The sequence below is a fragment of the Mastacembelus armatus genome, chromosome 22 (assembly GCF_900324485.2).
Source record: "Mastacembelus armatus chromosome 22, fMasArm1.2, whole genome shotgun sequence".
Lineage (NCBI taxonomy): Eukaryota > Metazoa > Chordata > Actinopteri > Synbranchiformes > Mastacembelidae > Mastacembelus > Mastacembelus armatus.
The window spans coordinates 10,563,698-10,585,628 of NC_046654.1; the positions used below are offsets into that span (position 1 = coordinate 10,563,698).

Sequence of the window (21,931 nt, forward strand, 5' to 3'; positions counted from 1 at the left end):
AATGCCTCTGGAGATCTAATCATGTGCCACTCCACTTCTCCACAAAATTCAGTTATGCTGGTTGTTGCTCATCAGATGAGTCGGCCCACACTGTGCCAGGAAACCCTGGCAAATGGTAACTAACAGCTCCTGCAAATGAAAATGTTTTTACAGAATATCCATCAGGTAACGCACAAAAATCAAAATACAGTCAAACATTATAATTACTGTGCTTGTTGGACTACAATGGACAGTAGGTTCATCAATCCAGGACACTGAACTAGGCAGAAATTGAGAAATTGTTTTGCGGTAAAGATGAGAAAGTATCATTTGATTTTTTTTTTATTTTTTTTTTTTTAAACAGGAAAAAGTAATTTATTTCAATATACATTGCATTTAAAACTATATAACATTATTTGAGTATTTTACAGCTCTTGTCATGGAAATGTACTGGAATTTTACAAAATAAGACCAAGCTCTGAAATAATAATAATAATAATAATAATAATAATAATAATAGGATATCCTGCCCTTTATTTACTCCATGATTACTTGTTTTTATTTTTTTTTTTTTTTTTTACATAAAAGTAACTTTTGTTCTTTATAAAAGAAAAACATCCCTTTTCAAAGTGAGTTGATGTAGTTTTTGATGAAAATAAGATTGATCCAACAGTAGCTAGTGATTCTGTTTGACTAATGCCTGAGGAACTGAGCACAATGGGCATAATGTGACACTTCATTGTTGTTGCTCAGAGGTCCACGTATGTTCACTGGCCACTTCAGACCACAGATGTACAAACTGTAATAGCTCATGAACATGGAAGATACTTAATGTTGCCGTTGCAATGGAAGCAGATTCAGGAGCAGAAAGGAAGTCAGGCGTCACGTGTCTGTCTGGGAAGTATCTGTTCCTGTCTGACGGTACCACTAGAGCCAAGGATGGAAATAATTTAGTGTAAACACAAATCAGCACTAGTCTGCTCTTCAGAAATGGGCTACAACTACAATTTTGTCTCTAATGTGTAGTAAGACCACTGCAGTTAGTAGTCACAATATTGCACTATAACAAGAGTCTGTAGGCCAGCACCTGAGAAGACCTCTGGTTCAAAATAAATTGTGTACATCAAAGTGATGAGAGCACTGAGAGGTCAACTCTCCACTAGGGGACCTTCGAGACCTGACAGTGATGACTAACGTATCCCTTTTGTCCATCTCAGTGTGCGGTGGAGTTCCCAGTGAAAACTAAACATGGCATGGTGCGAAGCCAGAAGCAATGGACACTGCCCATAATCAGGTTACTGAGGGGTCAGTCTTGTTGGTATCTAGGCCCTATTTCTCTGAGTTGTACAGAAATGCACATTCATTGCCATTAAAAGCAATATAAAAGCAGCCTGTGCTTCATTGTGACTATATTGAGACTGGGAGCCTGGTGGAGATTGCTTTCCAGTTCCCATATATAGCAACGACTTACTGAAGACATTGTAATGAAGCTATTACCAGTTATCCTTATTTACATGGTTATCATAACTTACATTCTTTTGCGCGATCCGAGTCCAAATGGAGCTCTGGCACAAATGCAGGAAGCTCGCTAAAGCGTATGTCACAAGTCCTTTCATTCACACCTAAAGCAACAAAACCAAAAAGGTGGTCTGTTTTCAATTTGTGCTGCAAACTGCTACACAAGATTGTTGCACAATGATAGTTTAAAATCTGCTGTTGCCTGGTTCATTCTCTCGCTTTTGAACCCGGTCGGTCAAACAGTCATTTGTGAATCATTTGTGTGTGTTGGCTGGACTCAGAAATCAAACCCTTTGGCTTCCATTGAGGCATCAGCATTTCTGTGAAACAGGTCTCATCGTCGCTCAGTGGCTTCATGGCTGGTCTCTACTGTCATAGCCTTATTCTTCTCGTTTAGCAGGTACAATGTCAATCTTTAACATTTACCAGCACAGTGTGGCGTTTGCTTTGGACGCAGCCGTTAATCTGTCAGTTGCATATGATTTTGTTGTGGCAGACTTTGTGCTTCTGGGGATAATATGGGATCAGATTCCGGCTTTATCACTGTAGAAGGGAGTGACATGAAACATGTAGCAATGTGTGCACACCCTGACAGGCTTCACTTGGCCATATCGAGGCAATGGAGCAGAGTGGGAGGAGCATCGAGAGCAGAAAATCTGAAAAGACAAAATATATTATAATGATGATGTGGAAGGCAATAGTCATCCTTATTTGAATCAACAAGAAATGCTGGTATTTTGCTGCTGGAGCTACATCAGACAGAAAGACGGTTACTCTACCTTTCCACAGCTCCTACAGTGATGCTTCCTGCGGATGACGGTGAACGGAGCCTTGCAGGCAATGCAGGAATTGCAGGCTTCATCAGGGACCCAGTCGGGAGGGTCTACACAGAGCCAATAAGAAAACAGTTAAGACAGAGCAGACTTGTCACCCACAGAAGGTCTGCCACTGAAAGAAGAAGGAAAAAGTACAGGCTGACATTTCAACTAAACTCAGTCTGTTTGTGGATTTGCTGACCTTCAAACTGGCCGTCCTGGGCCTTCGCTGCCAATTCTGATGAGGAAATGGTTTCTTGACAGAGAGCACAGTCCTCTAGCACGGCACTGCGCAGAACGGGACCTGCTGGATAACGCAGAGTAAGTACATCTGCTGCAGTGGCTCTGAAGTACTTGAGAAATAATTTGATAAAAGTGTGGAGGCTGATTTTTGTGACGTTAGCTGGGAAAATTAGGGCTGAACCACTAATTTTAGATGAACCTAGCCTGGGCATGAACAGATTTTTTTTTTTTTTTTTTTTTTTTTTTTTTTACAAAGAGGTTTTATATAGTGCGGTTCTGTGTAACAGTATCTGGGTCAATAAGACGCACTCTGTTTTCCCATAGCTCAGCTGAAGAAATGTTCAAGAATTCAGTATTATATAAAAGGGTAAAGACAATGTACCATATTGTATATCTGAGACAGGTCCTCACCCTTCTTTTGCTTATCGTTGTCTCCCTGCTCACACTTGGTTGCCATGACTTCAAACAGAGTCTTGAGGATGCTGCGAAGGTCACTAGCATAGTTGGTTTGCAGCTGATCAGCAACACCTGAATTTCACACAGTTGATGTCAACATGAAAGAAACAAGAAATGGAGGGAGTGCAACTTAGAGAGTGACAGCTATTACCGGATATGCAAACAAAGAGACGGTGGATGAGGTCGCTGCTGCTGTGGAAGCGTGATCGGATCCTGCTCCTGGCTGCCACCTTGGCATCTTGCAGAGCCAGCTGGATCTCCTGATGGTCCAGGTCTTCTGATGTTCCCGAGCTTGGGGTCAGACTGCTCACAGGGCTAGCCGGAGTGATAAGACAAAGGGAAGGGTCATCACTTCAGCTTTCCCAAATCTATCTGCATTATTTAAACATTCAATTTATATTTCAATAATAGTACTTTTCCATTTTTAAACATTAATGCACACTATAAAATATTAGTTAAATGAAAAGAAACACACATATTTCCCCACCTCCTGATTAAAAATGATACCCACACCTTTGTAGAATGAATATGAATGACAGGACACATTCAGAAAACAAAACAAATATTTGTATGCACATCCCCTGGAACCTCTGTAAACATGCTGCATTTACACAGAAATCAGTACTCATCCAGTCACACCCAGGTGGCAAATTAACAGTCACCTGTAGAGCTGCATGAGGGAAGGAGTGACTGGCACTCGGTTTGCATGATTAACTAACCGGACAAAGAAATCAACACAAACTGGAAATTAACAAAGCTAGCTATCTTTTTTTTTAATCTTATCTCTTTTTTTTTTAATCTCGAATGCAAGGATTGTTTTTAGTCACCATCAGATTACAGGGAGGAAAAAACACAAACATATGAGTCTTTCGTGAGCGAGTAGTTACCTGGGAGTATATTCACTGCTTGACAAACTACACGTGGTGACTGACACACTCTCACAGTCACTACCTGACACAGAGCTGGGGGGTGAGTTCTGGAAACTAAAAACAACCAAATAAATAGTAAAAAAATGATAAGTTAAAAAAAAAAAAAGTACAGAATAAAAAATGTAACACAAACACAATGGCAAAAGAAACAGGCAACATTCAAGGGCAACACAAGGAATTTAAGTGCGAAATGAGAAATGATGGGTGAAAGCAACAGAATAATTATATATTAATGGTGAAATAAAACAGACATTTACGTTGATGTAAAAATATGTCATGGTTCCCCCAAATTAATTACTGATTATTGCAACATAAAAAAATACAGTAAAACGTCAAAAAGAAAAGACAGCACACCTAGAGCTCCTCCTGCCCTCATCTTTGGTGTCCCTCTTCGAATCTTTAGCTCCTGGATTGTCTTTATCCATTTCTTTGTCCCTCTGTTGGCTTCCACTTGCCTGCTGCCTCTTTTCAGTCCTCAGATGTTGTTTGCATGAGGAGGGTTTACCCCCTCCGCTGGAACTACAGTCCTGAGTGTGAAGCTGTGGCTCTGGAGCCACCATCAGGCACTTCTCGCAGAGCTGAGAGTTCGATTCCTCTTCCCGCAGCTCAGCAGAACTGTGGGAAGTCTGAGGAGTCAACTGTGTGAGCTCACCCTTACTGTGAGGCTCATGACTTCTTGGGGGCAACCGGCAAGCAGAAGACTGGATGACAGTGCTGGGAGCTGTTGTTTTACAGTGTTGGTCTAATCCCAGGGCAAAACCCAACCCAAGTCCAGTGGTCTCTGTGGGGACAGCATCCTCATGGCCATCCTCACAGCTCCCACAGCAGACGCATGAGTTAAGCAGGCAGTGAGTTGCCACCAGAGGGTTGCAGGGCTCAATCTCCGAGGGAGAGGGCCGCGGCAGCAGCAGCTTGTCCACAGCCAGCTCCGTCAAGCTTGGGGAGCGAGGGTTGAAAATGACCGTGGCAGACAGTTTCATGCCACCCATACGGTGGGCGATAACCTCAGCTGTTTCTGATGCTGTCCCCTCTAAACCCATCTCCCACCCATTGGTGTAAGGCAGAGGCTCGGATCCAGGAGCAGAGGTGCATGGTGGTCGCTTCACATTAGGACAGAGTGTGCTCTGGCTGCGAGGCTGTTGGCATGGCTGTCCTGATGGGGCTTCAGAGTACCAGCCATTTCTACCAGAGTCAGGCCGTGGTACTGGCCGGCGCTGCACAGGACGAGCAGACTCTGGTGCTTTGGATGGAGAGGCAACACAACCACAGGCCTCTCTTGAGACGCCAGTGGTGCTGTCTCCGAGTGCATCCAGGTCCTCCATGAAGAAGACTCTGTCCTCTTCCTCAACATAGATCCCTGTCCTTCCTCGGCCCACCAGGAGCCTGCGAGGAGACGCCTCAGTGCTAGAAGTCCCACTGGAGTCTCCTGTCTCTCCTCTCTTGGGATTGTGGGCTGGGGACTGACCCTGACTAGGAGGAGATAGCAGGGTTGACATCTCATCTCCTACGCGGTAAACCATCATGTTGAGCTGCTCCAGTTCCTCTTCATCATACTGCATGGAGCAGGCCAGCTCAGCCTCCTCTGCCTCTTCACACAGCAGGCCCTCCTCATGCTCCTCCTCCCCCTTCTCTGTCTCCACCTCCTCCCAGCCTTTTTCCACCTCTGCCAGTTCCTCCTCCTGGCTGGGACAGACATACAGAGCCAGATGCTCCTGCTCCCCCTGACTCTCCCCATTGGAGGTTTCATTAGCAGGGATGCAGGATGAGTGATCTTCTTGGACTGATGCAGGTACGCTATTTGTGGCCAGCCCCTGGCCTGTGGACAATTCCCAGTCCTGTGAGATGCAGAGGTTCCTCTCGAGCGTCATCAGCTCCTCTTCAGTCAGGGTCTGCAGCAGGTCTCTGCCAAAGCATTGTGTCATAGTTTTAACATAATGACAGAGGAAAAGATACATGTCTGATGTTTGATATTCATGGACTGTACCTGATTTTCTTCAATAAGGTGCGAAAAGGCCGGAAGAGCTCAGACATGTCCTCTGACTTTCGGTCTAGGTTGAGAGGCCCCTCTGAATACACTACGAGTCCACTAAAAATATGTTTCAAATTCGGTAAGAGGGTGGAAAGGAGTGGAAACAAACTGGTGGGCCGAAGAATGGAACATACAGACAACACTTACCACACAATGGCTAGTCTGGGAATTGTAAACATCAGCGCAGGTTCATAGTCATCGATCATGTCCTGTGTGAGATAGCCCAGCTTCAACGCCCTGAGACAACAGAGAGAGAAAAACACACAGTCAAAAAAAAAAAAAATCGGCCTCTGCATATTTTTCAGATTCTGGTTAATTAGAGATGACGTCAGCATCTGTGTGTCCCTCCGTAAACTCACCTCTCTACAGTCTCACAGAAAAGCACAATCACCTCCTGTTGTACGTAGTATTCTTTGGGAGACTTCACAGGCACCATGGCTGACACGTAACTGGCAGTGGAAGAGAAGGGAGGGGAATGTAATGACATTCACAGCTTTAAAAATGTTTTTGTGAAACCGCCAACAATCCTTGAGAGAACGGTAAATGTGGATTTATCTTGTTGATGCCATTTCCAATAATGTCCTGTCCTTAATTTACCTGAGCTCAAACTCAGCAAAAAGGCTGTCGAAATGTCGCAATGCGTCCTTCAGGCGGTCTGTGTACAGGTTGAGGTCTCTCAGAGCCTGGTCTCTAGTGATGTTGCGTACCTCTTCCAAGCTGCGAGTGAGGTCCTTAGCCAGTGGCCTCATAGCTATACTCTCTATCTCCCTGTTCATGATAATGGAGCCGGCAGCCAAGCACTACACAGGAAAAAATACATCACAGAGAAAATTAGGTTCACAGTGATATGCCTGATGACCAAGATACACCAAAACTGTAAAAATGAAAGTGTTTTTATGTACATGGTACGGGCTTCTATAAGGTTGCTTTCCTACAGCCTAATGCCAGAGGGAATACACTACCTCAGCCCCAAACCACAACTGCCCTGCCAAGTTGTCATGACGAATCTCCTCTGGGAACTTGACACAGAAGTCTCTGTTGGCCCGGTCATTGGGGATACATTCATCCATGATCTGATTGATAATGTTCAACACATTGTCCTGCAGATGAGCACAAGAAAGACAGAAAATTAAATTGAACAAACTAGTTGGAGCACAAAAACATGACAGCGTGAAAAGTCTGTGCCTGAAAAGCAATTTTCTCAGTGTTTACTTTTCTTAACTAATGTCAGTTAATACTCCAAGAGGACCATTGTATTGCAGTGTTTAAAGACCACTCATTAGGAGATGAATGAACACAATCTGAAGAGTACATGAGACTATTATGGCCCTCATAGCTACGTTCCTCCTAAATAAAAACATTCAAGTAAAGCCCATAAATCCAGCAGTGAAAATGCTATGTCACACACAGTGAGAGCTAATCAAGAGCTTATGTGCCCCTGGCATGTACAACAGCCATAACAATGACTTACAATGAGGCTTTCACTCAACCGCAGCTGCACTGTGCACCGTAATCTTGTCAGGCACAGCACTGCGTCTTTCTCTGCTCGCCCCAAGGAGAAAGATTAAAAAGCTTTGGGAGCGAGGAGCTTAACCACTGATTCCTTTATGGCTGTGTGCAATGTGTGTGACTTGGTCTGGTCTGAGTACCACCCCACTGTCTGTGAGTGACTCCCAGCAGGGGAGATGTGATAACCTTCACTACTGTTGGTTTCTGACCATCCAGAGGTAGTGAGTCAGGCGTGATACCTTTTTTTTTTTCCTCTCTCTCTCTCTCTCTTCATTGTCTATCTTTGAACCTTTCTCTTCCTTTTGCTCATGTGTATGCCGATCTTTGCTGCAACTCAAACACGTACACATGCTTACATGTTCCAACAGGCCACGCTGTAAGAACAGCCGTGCTAACATAATATGAGCAGCATGCCAACAACCCCCACAGAGGCCCATGAATAGGAGCTGATAGCTGTGGTGGCAGGTCCAAGCGCAAAATTTTGACTTGAGCATCTGTGCCTTCTATTCTTGGGGCCATGGGCCTGTGGGTTATCATGCTGCTTTATATATTCCTCTAAATCCTTCAGGACTGGGTTCACTGATACTGGAGTGGCTTCAGCGGTGCACCATATACCTCTGCTCAATCCTCCCCTCAAAAAATAATATAATAATAACCACGGAAAAAGCTCTGAACATCTTGGAAGTGTTGAGAGTTTGCTGTTAAACGTTTCTTTGCAACTTGATATGATCATTTGAAACTAACACGAGGTATGAATGGACAAAACCTAAATAGGGCTGCTTAAACTGCTGAAAATAAGAAATAAAAAAGTAAAAGTAAGAAAGAGAAAAGACATTTGAAGACCAATAAAAGAAAGAGCAAAAGTGCAAAGAAATACTGAAGACAAAGAAGGTGACAGGTTGCCAGAGAGAAGGATTGAGGGGAAAGACAGTCGGGGAGCAAGAGATGACCTTATTAAGTGATTCGCCGCTGTGTGCCATGGAGGAGAGGGAGTTGCTAAAGCATAAGGGGCTGGATGACAACCTCCTCCACCACCTCCAACTCTCTCAGCATGATGCAGCATGGCAGCCACAACTCATGTACAACATCACCTTCTAAGCTCCTCTCAGCTGTGACCTCATAAAATAATAAGATATATTGCTATACACAATAATCCTTAAGGTTAAAGCTTAGATCCACTGTGATTAATATTCAAATTATTAAACAGAGCCTGCTTCGTGGACCAGTTCTTGTTCAAAACACAATGACCTCAATAATAACTCTCATCTCTTTCTAAAGGAGCCGCTCTTGTAACCATTTACTAAGAATCCAAATACCACAGCCCTGTGTTATCAAAACAAATATGAGTGTGTCCAATTGTTGCTTCCAAACAAAATCTCCATATCTCATCTTATCAGCAAAAGTGCTTGATAGAAGAACCCAGCCAAGCAATGTTTGGTAAAGTAAGAGTCATATCACCACGCCTGTATCCGGAAGGGAATGATATCGGTGTTGTCTGTTTCTAGTTTCCAGGCCAAGCCAAAGTCCAGCCAGGTGATTGTATGACTTAAAGGCATCTAAAATAAACATATGATTTAAAGGCTCACAGACAAATCTAAGCCAAAGGTTAAATGAGCTAAGAGGCACAAGATGATGACATGCTCCCTGCTGACCTGACAGGACCGGAACTGGTTGACCAGTAGGGTACATCTCTGAGGGTCCTTCCTGCCATCCAGACTGTCAAGCTCAGTGGCCACCTGGTTCAGCTCTTCATCTGCATAGTAGAACTGGGCCAGGAGCTGAGGGTCCGTCCTCTGCACAGAAACACAAGGAGGTCATTTTCTTGAATGGCATAGAACTTTGAGGAAAAAAAACAAACAAAACACTATCATAAAGGTAGAGTATGTAATAAACATGTTTGTAATAATTAATGACCACACTTAGTTGTAAATACCTACTACCCAACAACTACCCATTCTTCAGAATTTCTGAACTTTGGTCTCTCACGGACTGTTATTTCTTAACATCTTAGACAGACATTATGCAAGTATGAAGTCAGTCTTATATATGAAATGACCCAGATCGTCCACCCATAGATAAATAAGCATCTTATACTATTTTCATTTTCCTACAGATAGAACAAATATTATTTTGTTAGCATTATTAACCTATGCTGTAAATCGATCAATGTTTGATGACAGCTGTACTTGCTGGTTGCTACTTTTTACAATATCTACTGATACCCAGGATTCACAGGCCTTCCATCAAATTGAGTTTATCACAGAATATCTTTCATTTTGTGAAAGTTACTTTCATCACGGCAGAGGCCTCTTATTTACAGAGTAAATTACTGAACATCAAGACAAACAATGACTGTGTATGTCCCTAAACAGAGTCTAGGCTAGAATAATTTGTCTTGAGACATTATGCTCTGTGTTATTTGTCCTCAAGGGATGACTGAGTCACAATGTCTATGTCACTATGTGAGATATGATTAAAAAGCTTATTGAGCTCATAACAATGAGTCACTTAGCCCTGACTGCGTGAATCTGGTAATAATACAGAGTAAAACCACTTTTAATCTAGTTAACCCTGTCCATAAGGTCTATTACATGTTCAGGACAGGGACCTGCGTTCAATCATTACACTAGCTTCCATGTTTAGTGCTTCGGGGAATTATGGTGTGCACTGTTTGGAGCTCTGCATGAGTGAATCCCAGCGTCGGCCAAGTAGAGTTGCAGTCTCCACAAAATGAGCTTGATGCTTGGTGGTTTTCTAACTACAGTGGGAAAGTCAACACTTGAGTTACATATTATGCTTTATCAAGTCTTCTGGTTACAACAGCACTGTACTACTTCAGCACTTTGGTGTTAACAGGTGTGTGAGCATTTCAGTCCAGCACAGTTTCGCCCACTCCCATCATATGTAGCAGTGTTTTTTAGTAGAGTCACCCTCTATTTAAGGGATTTAAATCCTAATTCCATGCAAATAATTTATGAAGACAAGAATAAAATAAATAGAGAGATGTGAATGGAGCAGTCATATAAAGCAACAGAGCCCGACATGAATAATACAGAAACATACTGACAATCTAGTAGGACAAAAATAAAAGCAGGTAAGTAGGCCATTCTATAGGTCATCTTAACAACTGATTGCACTCCCATTTGGAGAGGTATTGTGATTTATGAACAAACACTAAAACATATTCATACATACCCATATTTGTAACAAGTATGGGAAAGTAAATGAGTTAAAATAAAAGGTGTTAATGCTGACAACAGGAACTAACAAAGGTTAATATAGTCCCAAAGCTCTGCAGAAGAGTAGGTGTAATTAGAGAGCCTAGCCCTGGTAGAGGATTTGTGTCATTATCTCCCACCATGCTCCCCTCAGTGTGGGGGGAACAACACAGCGCTGCAAATCACTCCACCGCTGAGTGAAGCACATGTACAGCCACAACACACAAGGCAGGGAAGACACATCGAGGCACAAAAACTGTAAACAACAGATGATCGTCAGTGTTGCTTCTACAGAGTTAAACAATGATTGCAGTATAAACTTCACAAGACAATCAAGATGCCGATTTCGAAATCACCCCACCGACAAAACACATCATCCACATACACACACACACACACACACACACACACACACACACACACACATCCATCCTGGGGAGGGCTCATGTTGATCGAAAGGTTAATGGTTTTGAAAATGGCGACCACATGCCAATGTGCATCATCGCAAACCACAAGGACGCAATGACGGTAGAGGAACTTAAAAGGACAGCATGACTGCACAGACTGGAAGAGGGGAGAGCTACACCGGTAAACGGGCTAATTTGCTTGTCGACTGTCTGGAAGTGTTTTTCACGAAGTTCAACCGAACGCTGGTATTTACGGAAACCTCTCACAGGACCTTTTCCCTTAAGTTTGCAGTGTTTCCTGTTGCGTGATGCTCTCTCTGTGGAGCCTCACTACTCTCCCTGAATATTATACATGGTGCTATTCCCTCACACTCTCTCATTAATAATGAAGCAAACAGCAGGGAGAAAGCACAGATATACCCTAGAGCTGGGATACTTGTCGCATTATAACTGCAAGGGGGGGGGGGGACTACTGTGAAGGCCTTTGAGGTTATCTGGAGGACTGACATATGTCACAGCAAGCGTCTAAACAAATATGTAATACAGATATGTGGTGTACATTTTGACACTGTAAAGCATTTGTAACATTATTGTTGGATGGTACTATCACTGAAAGGACAATACGTGTGTATCCTTTAATGTGATTTTCAGCATTGACCTAGAGCTGATTGGTATTTCTTTTCTTGCTCAAGGATGCTTCAGTAGGGCAGGTACATATTGTCAACATATTACCCAATTTGTTTCCCAAATCAGAACTCGACCTTGCTGCCTTCCTCCTGTCAACCTGAATCCCACAAAGCAAAACCAATAATAGTCCTGTGCTTTCTGTTCATGTGTGTGAATTCTGATGCCTCTGCCGTGTGATGTTTATTGAACAGGGAAGCAGTAAAAGCATCTAATCCAACAGCAGGCACATGCAGAAAATGTTTCACACTCTTTTTAAGGGTTCTTTTTTTAACAAGGTCACATACATGCTCTATACAGAACTCATCTTTGAACAATGGGAACAGAAAGCTACAGAATTACAGCAAGACAGAGAGAGGACTTCATGAATCCAATGAATATTAAAGAAATTGATTATATCCAAGGCAGCAAACAAAGCCACTAGAAAAATCTATATATCAAATTTAATCTCAAAAGGATGAGAAAGGCAATGCTGACACCAGTCAGGAGGCGGTCTCCACAGGAAAACCAAACAACAATGAGTGAGTCTATGATACAAATGTCATGATGACCAAACAGGAAACAGGAGTGGGAGACAGTAAAAGCCTTTTTTTTTTTTTTTCGAGCCATGGCACAACACGGCCCACAGAGCGAAGGCATGCGGTTTGAGATTTCTGAAGCATATAGGCCAACGCTGACAGAAGAAGAGAAGAAGTGTTTGAGACAGATGCCATCCTATAGCCTCCTCCTGCTGCATTCCTCACACAAGAGGGAACATTCCTGCAGCATTGCATCATGGGAGAAAGCCAAAGGCAGGCAGTTCTCAAGACACACTGATTTTCCCTCAGGCAGGCAGCAATGCCTGAGTTACTTGGTCTACATGTTTGTGGAGTGATCATTTATCAATTAACAGAGAAGATGTATAAATGGGGTTAAATCTGCACATATGGTGCATATGGACTTCACTTCCACTTTAGACACCAGGGTGAGAATGTGGCGCTGATCGCACCAGCTGTTTAACCTTGGCCTAGTGAAACCATACTGAGTTAGTAAGTTTAAATAACAGGCTGAAAAATAAAAGCTACTTCTTACATGATGATCAATAAATATTTACCTTCAATAACTAACCCAACTGACTGTGCTAACAAAAGGTTTCTGAGATTTTGCCAGTTTTAAGTGGAGACTAAAAGAAATGCTGCCATACATACGACATGTGACACTTGATAAAAATGCTGTTTATTAACTAAATTACATTTCACAAAAACACCTTAATATACCTCAACTTACACATATTATGCCAGTGACTAAATAAACAGCTAGGCCTGTATAATCAGATATTTCCTACTTATTCTAAACTGCAATAGAAATTTCATTCCTGGAGTTTAATACAGTTTGACCTCCTAAAACAGCTATTTAGGAGTTATGCTACAGGTTGTACTGCTACAATGCTTTCCTGTTTATATAGTTAACTGCTTTTGATTGGCCCACACTGACAAAGTTTACCAGCAACAAATTTACACACAACTAAAGTCTTCAGCTGCTCCACCTAAATCCTGGATCACTCCTAAAGTCAAAGACCTCCTTCATCAAGGTCTTTAGTATTAACACATCTGCTCATCAGGACAGCCTATGACAGACGAGACCCTTTAGAAATATTAAAACACACACTGATATTTTGTAGGAGATTCAGCTCTAAAAGCTTCCTGTGGTAATATTTTCCACAGGAAGCTTTTACCTTTTTGTTTTTACCTTGTAAAACTAGAAAAAGCAAGCATGCATCTTTCAAGTGCCTGTTTTCATCTGCTTACATAACATCGGTTGGCAAAGAGCCAAGTATTGGCATTGACATTGACTTTACAAGTATAAAGTCAATCATTAAAAAAAAAAGAAAAAAAGAAAAAAGTATTTGGTTGTACAATGACTGAATGAAAAAAAAAAAGCTAGCTTCCAGCAAAAACAATACCCTCCGATTATCATAATTAGCAAAATCAATGTGTGAACATATTCCAGTCTGACTTCTGAACCTGCTCAGTGTCATCCCCCACCAATGACAGCTCTACCTTGAACAAGTCAGGAAATGATTCAGCAGATTCAGCTCCTCTCCCCTGTGGCGTTGCTACTCTCCGGTTATGCTCCTGCTGTCAGCTGTCCTGGGTGCCCTCTCTCTCTGAGTTGACTCAAAAACTCTGGCCACCGTGTTCACAAACCCATCATTTCAGACTATTAAGATCCCATAACTTCATCCACACTGACAATTACCGTTAGGCCCCCTCAATCAGATCATTTCACAATGACTCAGTAAAATTTCTCTCTATCAGCTTAAACATCAATTCAATAGCAGGTGAGCAGAGAGCAGGTTTTATAAAAAGATTACTGAGAAACGTGTTGCTGCTGTATAGTCAACGTTTTCCTCATCTCTGCCAGTTTTCTCCTTGAGATGCTGATTCTGAGCTTCATTTCCAGTCGGACTGGGTGGATGATGGAGACTGTCGGCCTAATGCTTCATGAACATCCATAGCATCGGTGTGTGTATGCTGAGCCCACTTAAGGGACTTATGAGAAACCTTGCCTCTGCCCTCCATACTCTATTCCAGGCTCAATTTGCTGCTTACTGGCTGCCTTCCAAAGATCAGAGGCAAATGTTGTAGATGGAGAAACCAGTTCACTCTGCTTCATCCCGTCAGCTGGCGTACTGGCAAAAAAAGCAGCCAGATACAGTTCATCACCTTATTTATTATTCAGGAGTCAGCATAAAAGCTCTGGCAAGAGCGAGCCAATCGTTTTGGTAACAAACAAGGAAACTTCCTTAACCATTATTTATATTAAGTTTGGCAGACTAGGAAGTATAATCCTTCTACGGCTGCAGTGCTGTGCTGAAGCAGGTTGACTTGTGTTGAGTCACTCCTTTTCATGATCAGCTTGCATCAGGAGTTTCTCTCCTCACCTCTATTTCATTTCCTGCAGCTACCGAGTTATTAACGTGACATTTGAAGCATAAACCCCAAGTGTTTTAAAATCATTCGGATCACAGATGCAGACGATTTGAGACTTTCTTTTAAATAAAAGTGCAATTTAATCAAGAAGCACTAATTATAATTATAGACTGCCAAAGAGTTTTTTTTTCCTGCACTAAACAGCTGAAAGTTTGATTCACAGCAGACTACAGATTTACAGTAATTCAATTCATTGACTAAATATATTCAAAGTCATCAGCCCATGTGGACAAACAGTATAATCTGTGTGCTTGTGTCCTGTCTGAGGGCTGCCTTAATCTGGCATTTGGACTAAGCTATGACCTGTGAACGTCCCTGGCACAAGGTTTAGCAGCACAGTCCAAGGTAACACAGGGGGGGCGCATAGGATTTAGGTATGGATCCCCTGAGGGCTAGTGTAACAACATATGGGGACACTCCTCTTATGAAGATCTTATGCAAGAAATAATCTGATTATACAACCCAGAAGTGCCACATAAACTGTAGCTGCAGGGACAAAATCAACAACTTGACATTTTTGACATTTTCATAGACGATATGAGTCCAGAAGAAATGACAGAATTCATGGGTGTGGGCAATTAGAGTATAAAAAAAACATACATGATCACTGTCTGTGGAGATTAAACTCATGCTAGTCTTTATGGTTGTGCAACTAGGATTGAACCCTAAAACTGCACCAGTGATAGCTCTACTAGCAGCAATATAAGTAATACTAACAAATACATAAATAATTAAATAGTACTAATTTTCACACTTTGCATTTCAAATATGTGGTTTTGGCCACTTCCTTTATTTTTCCTAGCAGAAAACAGCCATGCCTGTTCTTTACTCTATTTTCTGTTTGCAAGAACACTGCATTACTATCTGGCAAATCTATCAACACAACACAACATATGCTTTGATTCTCAGCTAACAATACGAATCTGTGAGACGCCTTCCAAAGATGTCACTTGCTCCCACTGTCAAACAATACGTCACCGACTTAACAATCTTAACTCCCCAGTGGCACATGAAAGCTAAACAAATAAAACATTTAAATACTGACAGAAATATATGCTGTTTGAAATCTCCAGTTCCTCCAGTCTTTAGGATTTCTGATTATCTTGGCCTTAAAACCAAACAAGAAACACCAGAACTGCTAAAAAGCAACATCCTCTCATTTTATCTCCAGCCAACAAGGCCAAAATTCAACTCCAAAAATACATGCCTGCTGTTCTCCTCCTACCCTCCTCTCCCTCCCATTCTCCCCTGCTGCTAAGACAGAGCCCAAAGCAGGAGGGGTGGCATTTCATTTGCTGGCTCTACCTAGAGTAATCAGGTTCATAGTATATACAAAGGGCACCTTGAGTGCCTGCTTTATGTTTATCATCACTGACAATGAAGAGAGAAATTTAAAAGTCCTTTGATCAGAGATTGTACCAATTATTACCAATAAGAAACGATGTGTAGAAAATGAGTGCAGCCTCTCGGTCGACATCAGGACTGGCTGATTTCCTGTCATACCTTTAAATCACACTCCTCTTCCACAGCTATTTTCATTCAATCATCGCCTCCCCACACCTAGGTGAGCCCTGATTCCCCAATCCTGCAATGAATTTAAAAAGGCCTTCAATCGCTTTGCCTGTCACGATCTGCACTAGGTTCTTCTCTCTAAATCCAGGGAGCTGACACCAAATCAATTACCACATGGCCAGTGGGTAAGCAGAATGGGACATCCACAAAGAACTCCAGAAATGGGGCTAAATATGAAGCCACACTGGCCATTGCTCAGCAGTTTGCTGTTCCATCAACTGCGTGCCAACCATGCAGAACCAATTCTGCAAAGACAAGCCCTTAATTGGTTCACCTTCTCTCAGCTCTTCTGCTTGCATTTTAGCAATATTCACAAACAAACCAGGATAGTGATAAATGACAATTAAAAAAAAAAAAAAAAAAAAAAAACAACCCTTGCAACCAGTAAAATAGAATTCATTATGTCTCTGAGCAGTAAATTACAGTACACTTTAACTGTGGTTAAACTGATCTGAGCACAGTAATGTACAGATGCATGGTTTAAATAAATGTAGATGTTTCTCAGGTCATTGACAGTTTAAACATACAAACATACAAATACAATGGGGGGTATATATTAAGTACATAAATGAGCAAATACAGAATCCAGCTGATCCTGGAGCATCATTTAAAATAAGTTGACAGAAAAGGACATTTATCTTATCTTAAAAAAAAAAGAAAGGCCAGTGCTTTAAATTAATTTAAAATTCTTTATTACCAGCTGAGATTAGCACACATGGATGTGAGGAACGTGAAGCCAACACCAAGAGCCACTCACAGTGAATTTCAAACCGTATCTACATGTACTAGCCTGCAAGGTAACAAAATGCGTCCTGGGTTTTCAGGAGCACCATCAAAAGGATTACAAACAAACCTCGTGCTCATGTATAATCCTGATGATCCTGCACTTTCCACACAGATTTTGTTAAGTTTGTAGGCATTTCTAACTGCTGTTTTAACCATGTGTTATCGCCTCCTCTGCACAGAGGAAACAATATTTGTGCTAAAATCACACTGAACTGATGCATTTTAAGTAAGTAGGGCCCACATAGCTGGAAAGACAAGGAAAACTGGCTCCTCCTGGGTGGATGAAAAGTAAGAACGTGTTGCTGTTGAATCCATCAGCTGTCAACATGTCTGTTTTTCTTTCTGACAGCATAGACAAACATCTCTACAGGATCTTTTATGGTGGTATGACAAGGATTTATGGCCATGGTAAATATTTAAATGCCTTGTTGTGTCTCATTAACATCTCGGTAAATCATTTCACACCCTTGCTCTATATACATATAATTTTATCTTAAACTATTAAACATATACAGATTAAACAGAACGACTAATGAAGCTTTTATTTTAATAAAAGGTTTGATTTTTAAGACATTTTTAAACACAAACGTCAAAATAAATACTGATTAAATAAAATGTCTTTGAATATTGGGGTTTTGTAAAATTGTGTTGGGATGTTTTCACTGTAATCTGATAAAGATTTCAAAGGTATCTTTTTTTAAAAATCCAAATACAGCATTTCATTTGACAATTTTAAGTGACTGCCAAACAATAACAACAAATACATTACAAAAACATGAACGTCTTTATACATGTATGTGGAGGTAATCAGCAAGGACAATATATTTGGACAAAGATCCAAAATGGTACTAACCAAAGTTTATTCAATAAATAACATTGCTGACACAAAACAATAAAAGAAATAAGTGTTATTGTAAGAGAAATCATGAGGCCAATGAAAATGAAGAGCTATGGAAATGAGTGTGCCCAGTCTGGTGCGAGCTGTGAAACCATCACACTGACAAATGAGGTTGTGTGGAGCTGAAGGTCAGCTCCTGAGTGCCTGATGGAATAACAACCAAGAGAGGGACACGGGCTGCGGAGAAACTGTACAGGTTTATTCTCCCAACATCTCTCGCTCTCTCGCCATCAGTCGCTCTGCAGCTTTGATGCTGATAAATGAAAGGTGAGGAGGCTGTGGCCTTTTTGGAAACATGAACCAGGTCCCATCTTTGTTCGGGACTGCAGTGATGTGCAATGAAGCAGGTTATTTAATGAATGCTTCAACTAATGAGCAGTGAAGTACAACGAAACACTAGACAACTCATTTGTGGATATTTTGGAAAACAGGTGAACTTATTCAAATAAAATCCAGCTAGGCCAGTTCTAATGCCTAGAAGGAATGTGAAAAATCTCACCTTACGGTAGTGTATCCTTATAACGCGTGAGCTGCCTGTAAGAGCCTTTCCCTGAGAGAAGACCAGGACAATTCATTACTGTACTTTGACGATAGTCAGCTAAAACAAACATTACATTATGTACAGGTACATGATGGCTCACACTGAGATGCACAATACTCTCTAACAGCCTGGGAAGGTATTGTGAGGCAGAAGTGAAGAAAGTCCTCTAGAGTGGGACTTATCTTGGGAGTAAAGAGCACCTCTGGAAACATCAATAGGGCCACTTCAGTCAAGGGAACACGCTGATTCAACACTTTTGTATCTCCAGGAGAACATAGTTCAATAATAAATAGCTTACTGTTTATGCAAAGCACCATGACAATGCTAAAGCGTTCAACAATAAATGCCAGATTGTGTTGGTAGGGAACAGACTTTAATTACAACAAAAATATTTTCTTTGAAAAAAATAAAACTACTGACTACCTTAGCTGCCGTTCAGTAGCAGGAGCATATCTGAGCCCCACAGTCATTACTGTCTTTTCATACTGATTGGCATAATTACAGAGGCTTTTAGCACGTCTCTCTCCACTTCTTCGAGGCAGAACTGGTCATTTAAAATCCCACAGATTTGCGTCTAATTCTGTTAATTCCTACTATGACTGTGATTTGGCAGTGATGTAATAGCTCAGCATTTCAGAACCAGGAGTCATTCATGAACGTGACAATACACTGGTGAACCCCAACACTTAAGCCCAACCCCAACAATGGACCACAAAAATGCTGCGACAGCAAACATGGTTAAATAGAGAAAAGAGGAATGACGCAGGTGAGTGTGTGTGGTGAAGAGCAGATGGGTAATATATAATCAGGGGCATTTCATCTAAGCCTCGTCTGACATTACTTTGGCAACAACTCCAATTACAGCTAATATGACAATGGAGCTGTCATCTATTGACGGAAAGACTGACATATCAACTTATACTATCGATTAGTTGACAAACTTTTTAAGCGAAGCAAAAATGTGACTTACTGTGCCAAGAAACGCAAGACTCAACAACAACACAGTCCACAGCGTGTTTTAGAACTTGTCTGCTGTATATTTCACTCCATCTTGTTTTCCATCTCACAACAAATATAATGCAAAGCAACTCTTTGACCAATATACAAAGATACAATACATTATGGACACTAAAATTCTATTCCAGCCTGTCAACTTGCTCTATATGTGTGGGTGTGAGCTACAGCTGAGAACTTGACATCTTCTCCAATCTTTATTAAATCTCAAGATTTTTTTTAATGAAGTATAAAGTGTTTTAGGAAATAAATATGTTTTAATCCTATGATGTGGTTGCTTAAATGCTCTACAGTTTCTAATAACATTTACTCACTTCGTAGCAATTGCAAATTTTCTGTAAAGCAGATTGGGGTAGTGTAATGACAATATACCTTAAATATTACAACATCATGACATGGAAGTGCAATCTGTGCAATCTTTTATGTCAAATAAATATTTCTCAAAATGCCTCAGATTTACAGAATTTTGTAGGTGCAAGTTGATGTAATGATGTAATGGTGTACTTTACGATTTCTCCTCCCATAACCTTAAAGTTAACAAGAATTCTCTCCCTGGAGATCTATTTGCATCCACTCATCCTAAAAAGTGCTACATCTGGCATATATTACTGTTCCTGTAACAAGGCGACCAAGCCTTCAGCATTTCCTCTGCTGTGTCAGGCATGTTTCCAGACAGGGACGTAAAGAACTACAGCTCATCCGTTACTCACACACTCCAAATGTGATGATTTTGCCTACAAATTGTCCTAGGTCAACAAGAGTTTATCCCAAAGAAACAACTCAGCTCCATTCAAACACTACAGAGCAGAAACAATTAGTCACTTAATTGTACAACTCAACAAGAAAAGTGACTGGCAACTATTTTGATAAGCAATTAGTCATTTCAAGGTTAAATGCCAAAGACTTTACTAAAGTATAGCATCTCTATTGTGAAGTTTTGCTGCTTTTCTTTTGTCTTATGTGATAGTGAATGAAACATTCTTGGATTTTGGACTAACAACGCACACAAGTCACCTAGGCCTTCAGAAAGATTTAATAGGCATCTTCATTATTTTTATGACAAAGACTAAACAATTAATTAAAAATACAACCATCAGATTGATCATGAAAATAACACAAAGCACTAAAATGCTACAGAGCTTATTTATATCAAAATCTATTTAACTAATGATATTTCTTCTTTCGTCTAATTATTAATACAATATGAACCTAATTAACATTACTAATATTGTGTTCACTGTTTCTATGCCTGCTATAATTCCACAAAATTAGAAATGATTGCAAAGTGTTACTAAAAAAACGTGTAACTACAATACCAAAACAAACGAACCACTTCAACAATACTTTAAAATAATAACAATGCAAATTAAGTACATCAGTATAAATTAGTGCACATTTCCAGGCTGTAACACTGTTAGCTCTAACTAGCGCTTGAAAACAAAAGCATCAACAAAAACAAAGCGGTAGCTGCTGGTTAATGAGTGTGACAGCGGGACCACATGCTAACGTTAGCAGATGTTTGGCAGTGGATGAAGTGATCGGGCTAACGAGCCACACTGGTCGGCTAGCATTCACTAAAGCTATGCATAAGAAATGACTGACTGCAGAGCTGACACGGCGTGTGAAGCCGAGAGAACTTACCTTGGGCTTATACAGCCACTTTCGAAAGCGGTTCATCGTTACCTCGCCACCTTCCTTTGTCACCGAGCCCTCCTCTCCTCTCCTGTACCTGTGCGTCTGGCAGGATCCGCGGTTGGCTGCTAAGCTAGCTAGCGCTGGTGGGTTCCAAAACGGAAAATGTACAAAACGCGATGTACGATAAGTTGTCCAGGACGTTACAACACAGCTCCAGTGCTGTACAAATGAGATATTCGGCAGCGGCGACTTATTTCCATCTTCCCTGAATCCCGTGGTTGGATGCCTGTCTCCCCCCGCCCGGCCAGTTCCCCAGTCCTGACAATGCGGAGCAGAGGACCGACTGCTCTGCCGTTCTCTGCCCGTCTAACGTTACTTGATGACAGTCAGGTTGACAACACTCGCCGCCCACTTTCCCAGGAAACGATGCGTTCAGGTGCTGCTGCCAAATACCGTGCTTCCCACGCTTTGGCTGGATATATAAACCGAACAGAACCGCGTAACGTTGATTATTTTCATGTAACTGGTGATTATTTATTAATCCAGATAATATATAAAATAGATTACCACAAGACATTCATTTGTTAAGACTTTTACTTACACTTCTCCCTCCTTTTGTTGTTTGTATTACCATGTGTGTTTAACGTGTTCACAGAGAAACGTTTTCTTTTTATCAACTCCATGATTGAAAATAACCATATGACAATGACAATCCACCAATAACAA

At 41.3% G+C, this 21,931-nt stretch overlaps 1 protein-coding gene across 2 annotated transcripts; it reads right to left on the reverse strand.

Moving 5' to 3' along the window:
- Window positions 1–543: 543 nt before the first annotated feature.
- Window positions 544–21,560, reverse strand: zfyve28 (zinc finger, FYVE domain containing 28). 2 transcript variants are annotated; one of them, XM_026308681.1, is made up of 14 exons: window positions 21,212–21,560; window positions 9,131–9,271; window positions 6,932–7,069; window positions 6,567–6,769; window positions 6,329–6,418; window positions 6,117–6,206; window positions 5,925–6,026; window positions 4,295–5,842; window positions 3,899–3,994; window positions 3,163–3,326; window positions 2,967–3,083; window positions 2,515–2,616; window positions 2,277–2,380; window positions 544–2,153 (listed from the first exon to the last, which is right to left on the reverse strand). In XM_026308681.1, exons 1-14 carry the CDS (start codon window positions 21,245–21,247, stop codon window positions 2,022–2,024), a joined length of 3,063 nt encoding a protein of 1,020 aa, XP_026164466.1. In that variant the 5' UTR covers window positions 21,248–21,560; the 3' UTR covers window positions 544–2,021. The 2 variants fall into 2 exon arrangements, with proteins under 2 accessions (XP_026164466.1, XP_026164458.1); XM_026308673.1 differs by having other exon boundaries at window positions 2,515–2,619.
- Between the last annotated feature and the right edge of the window lie 371 nt (window positions 21,561–21,931).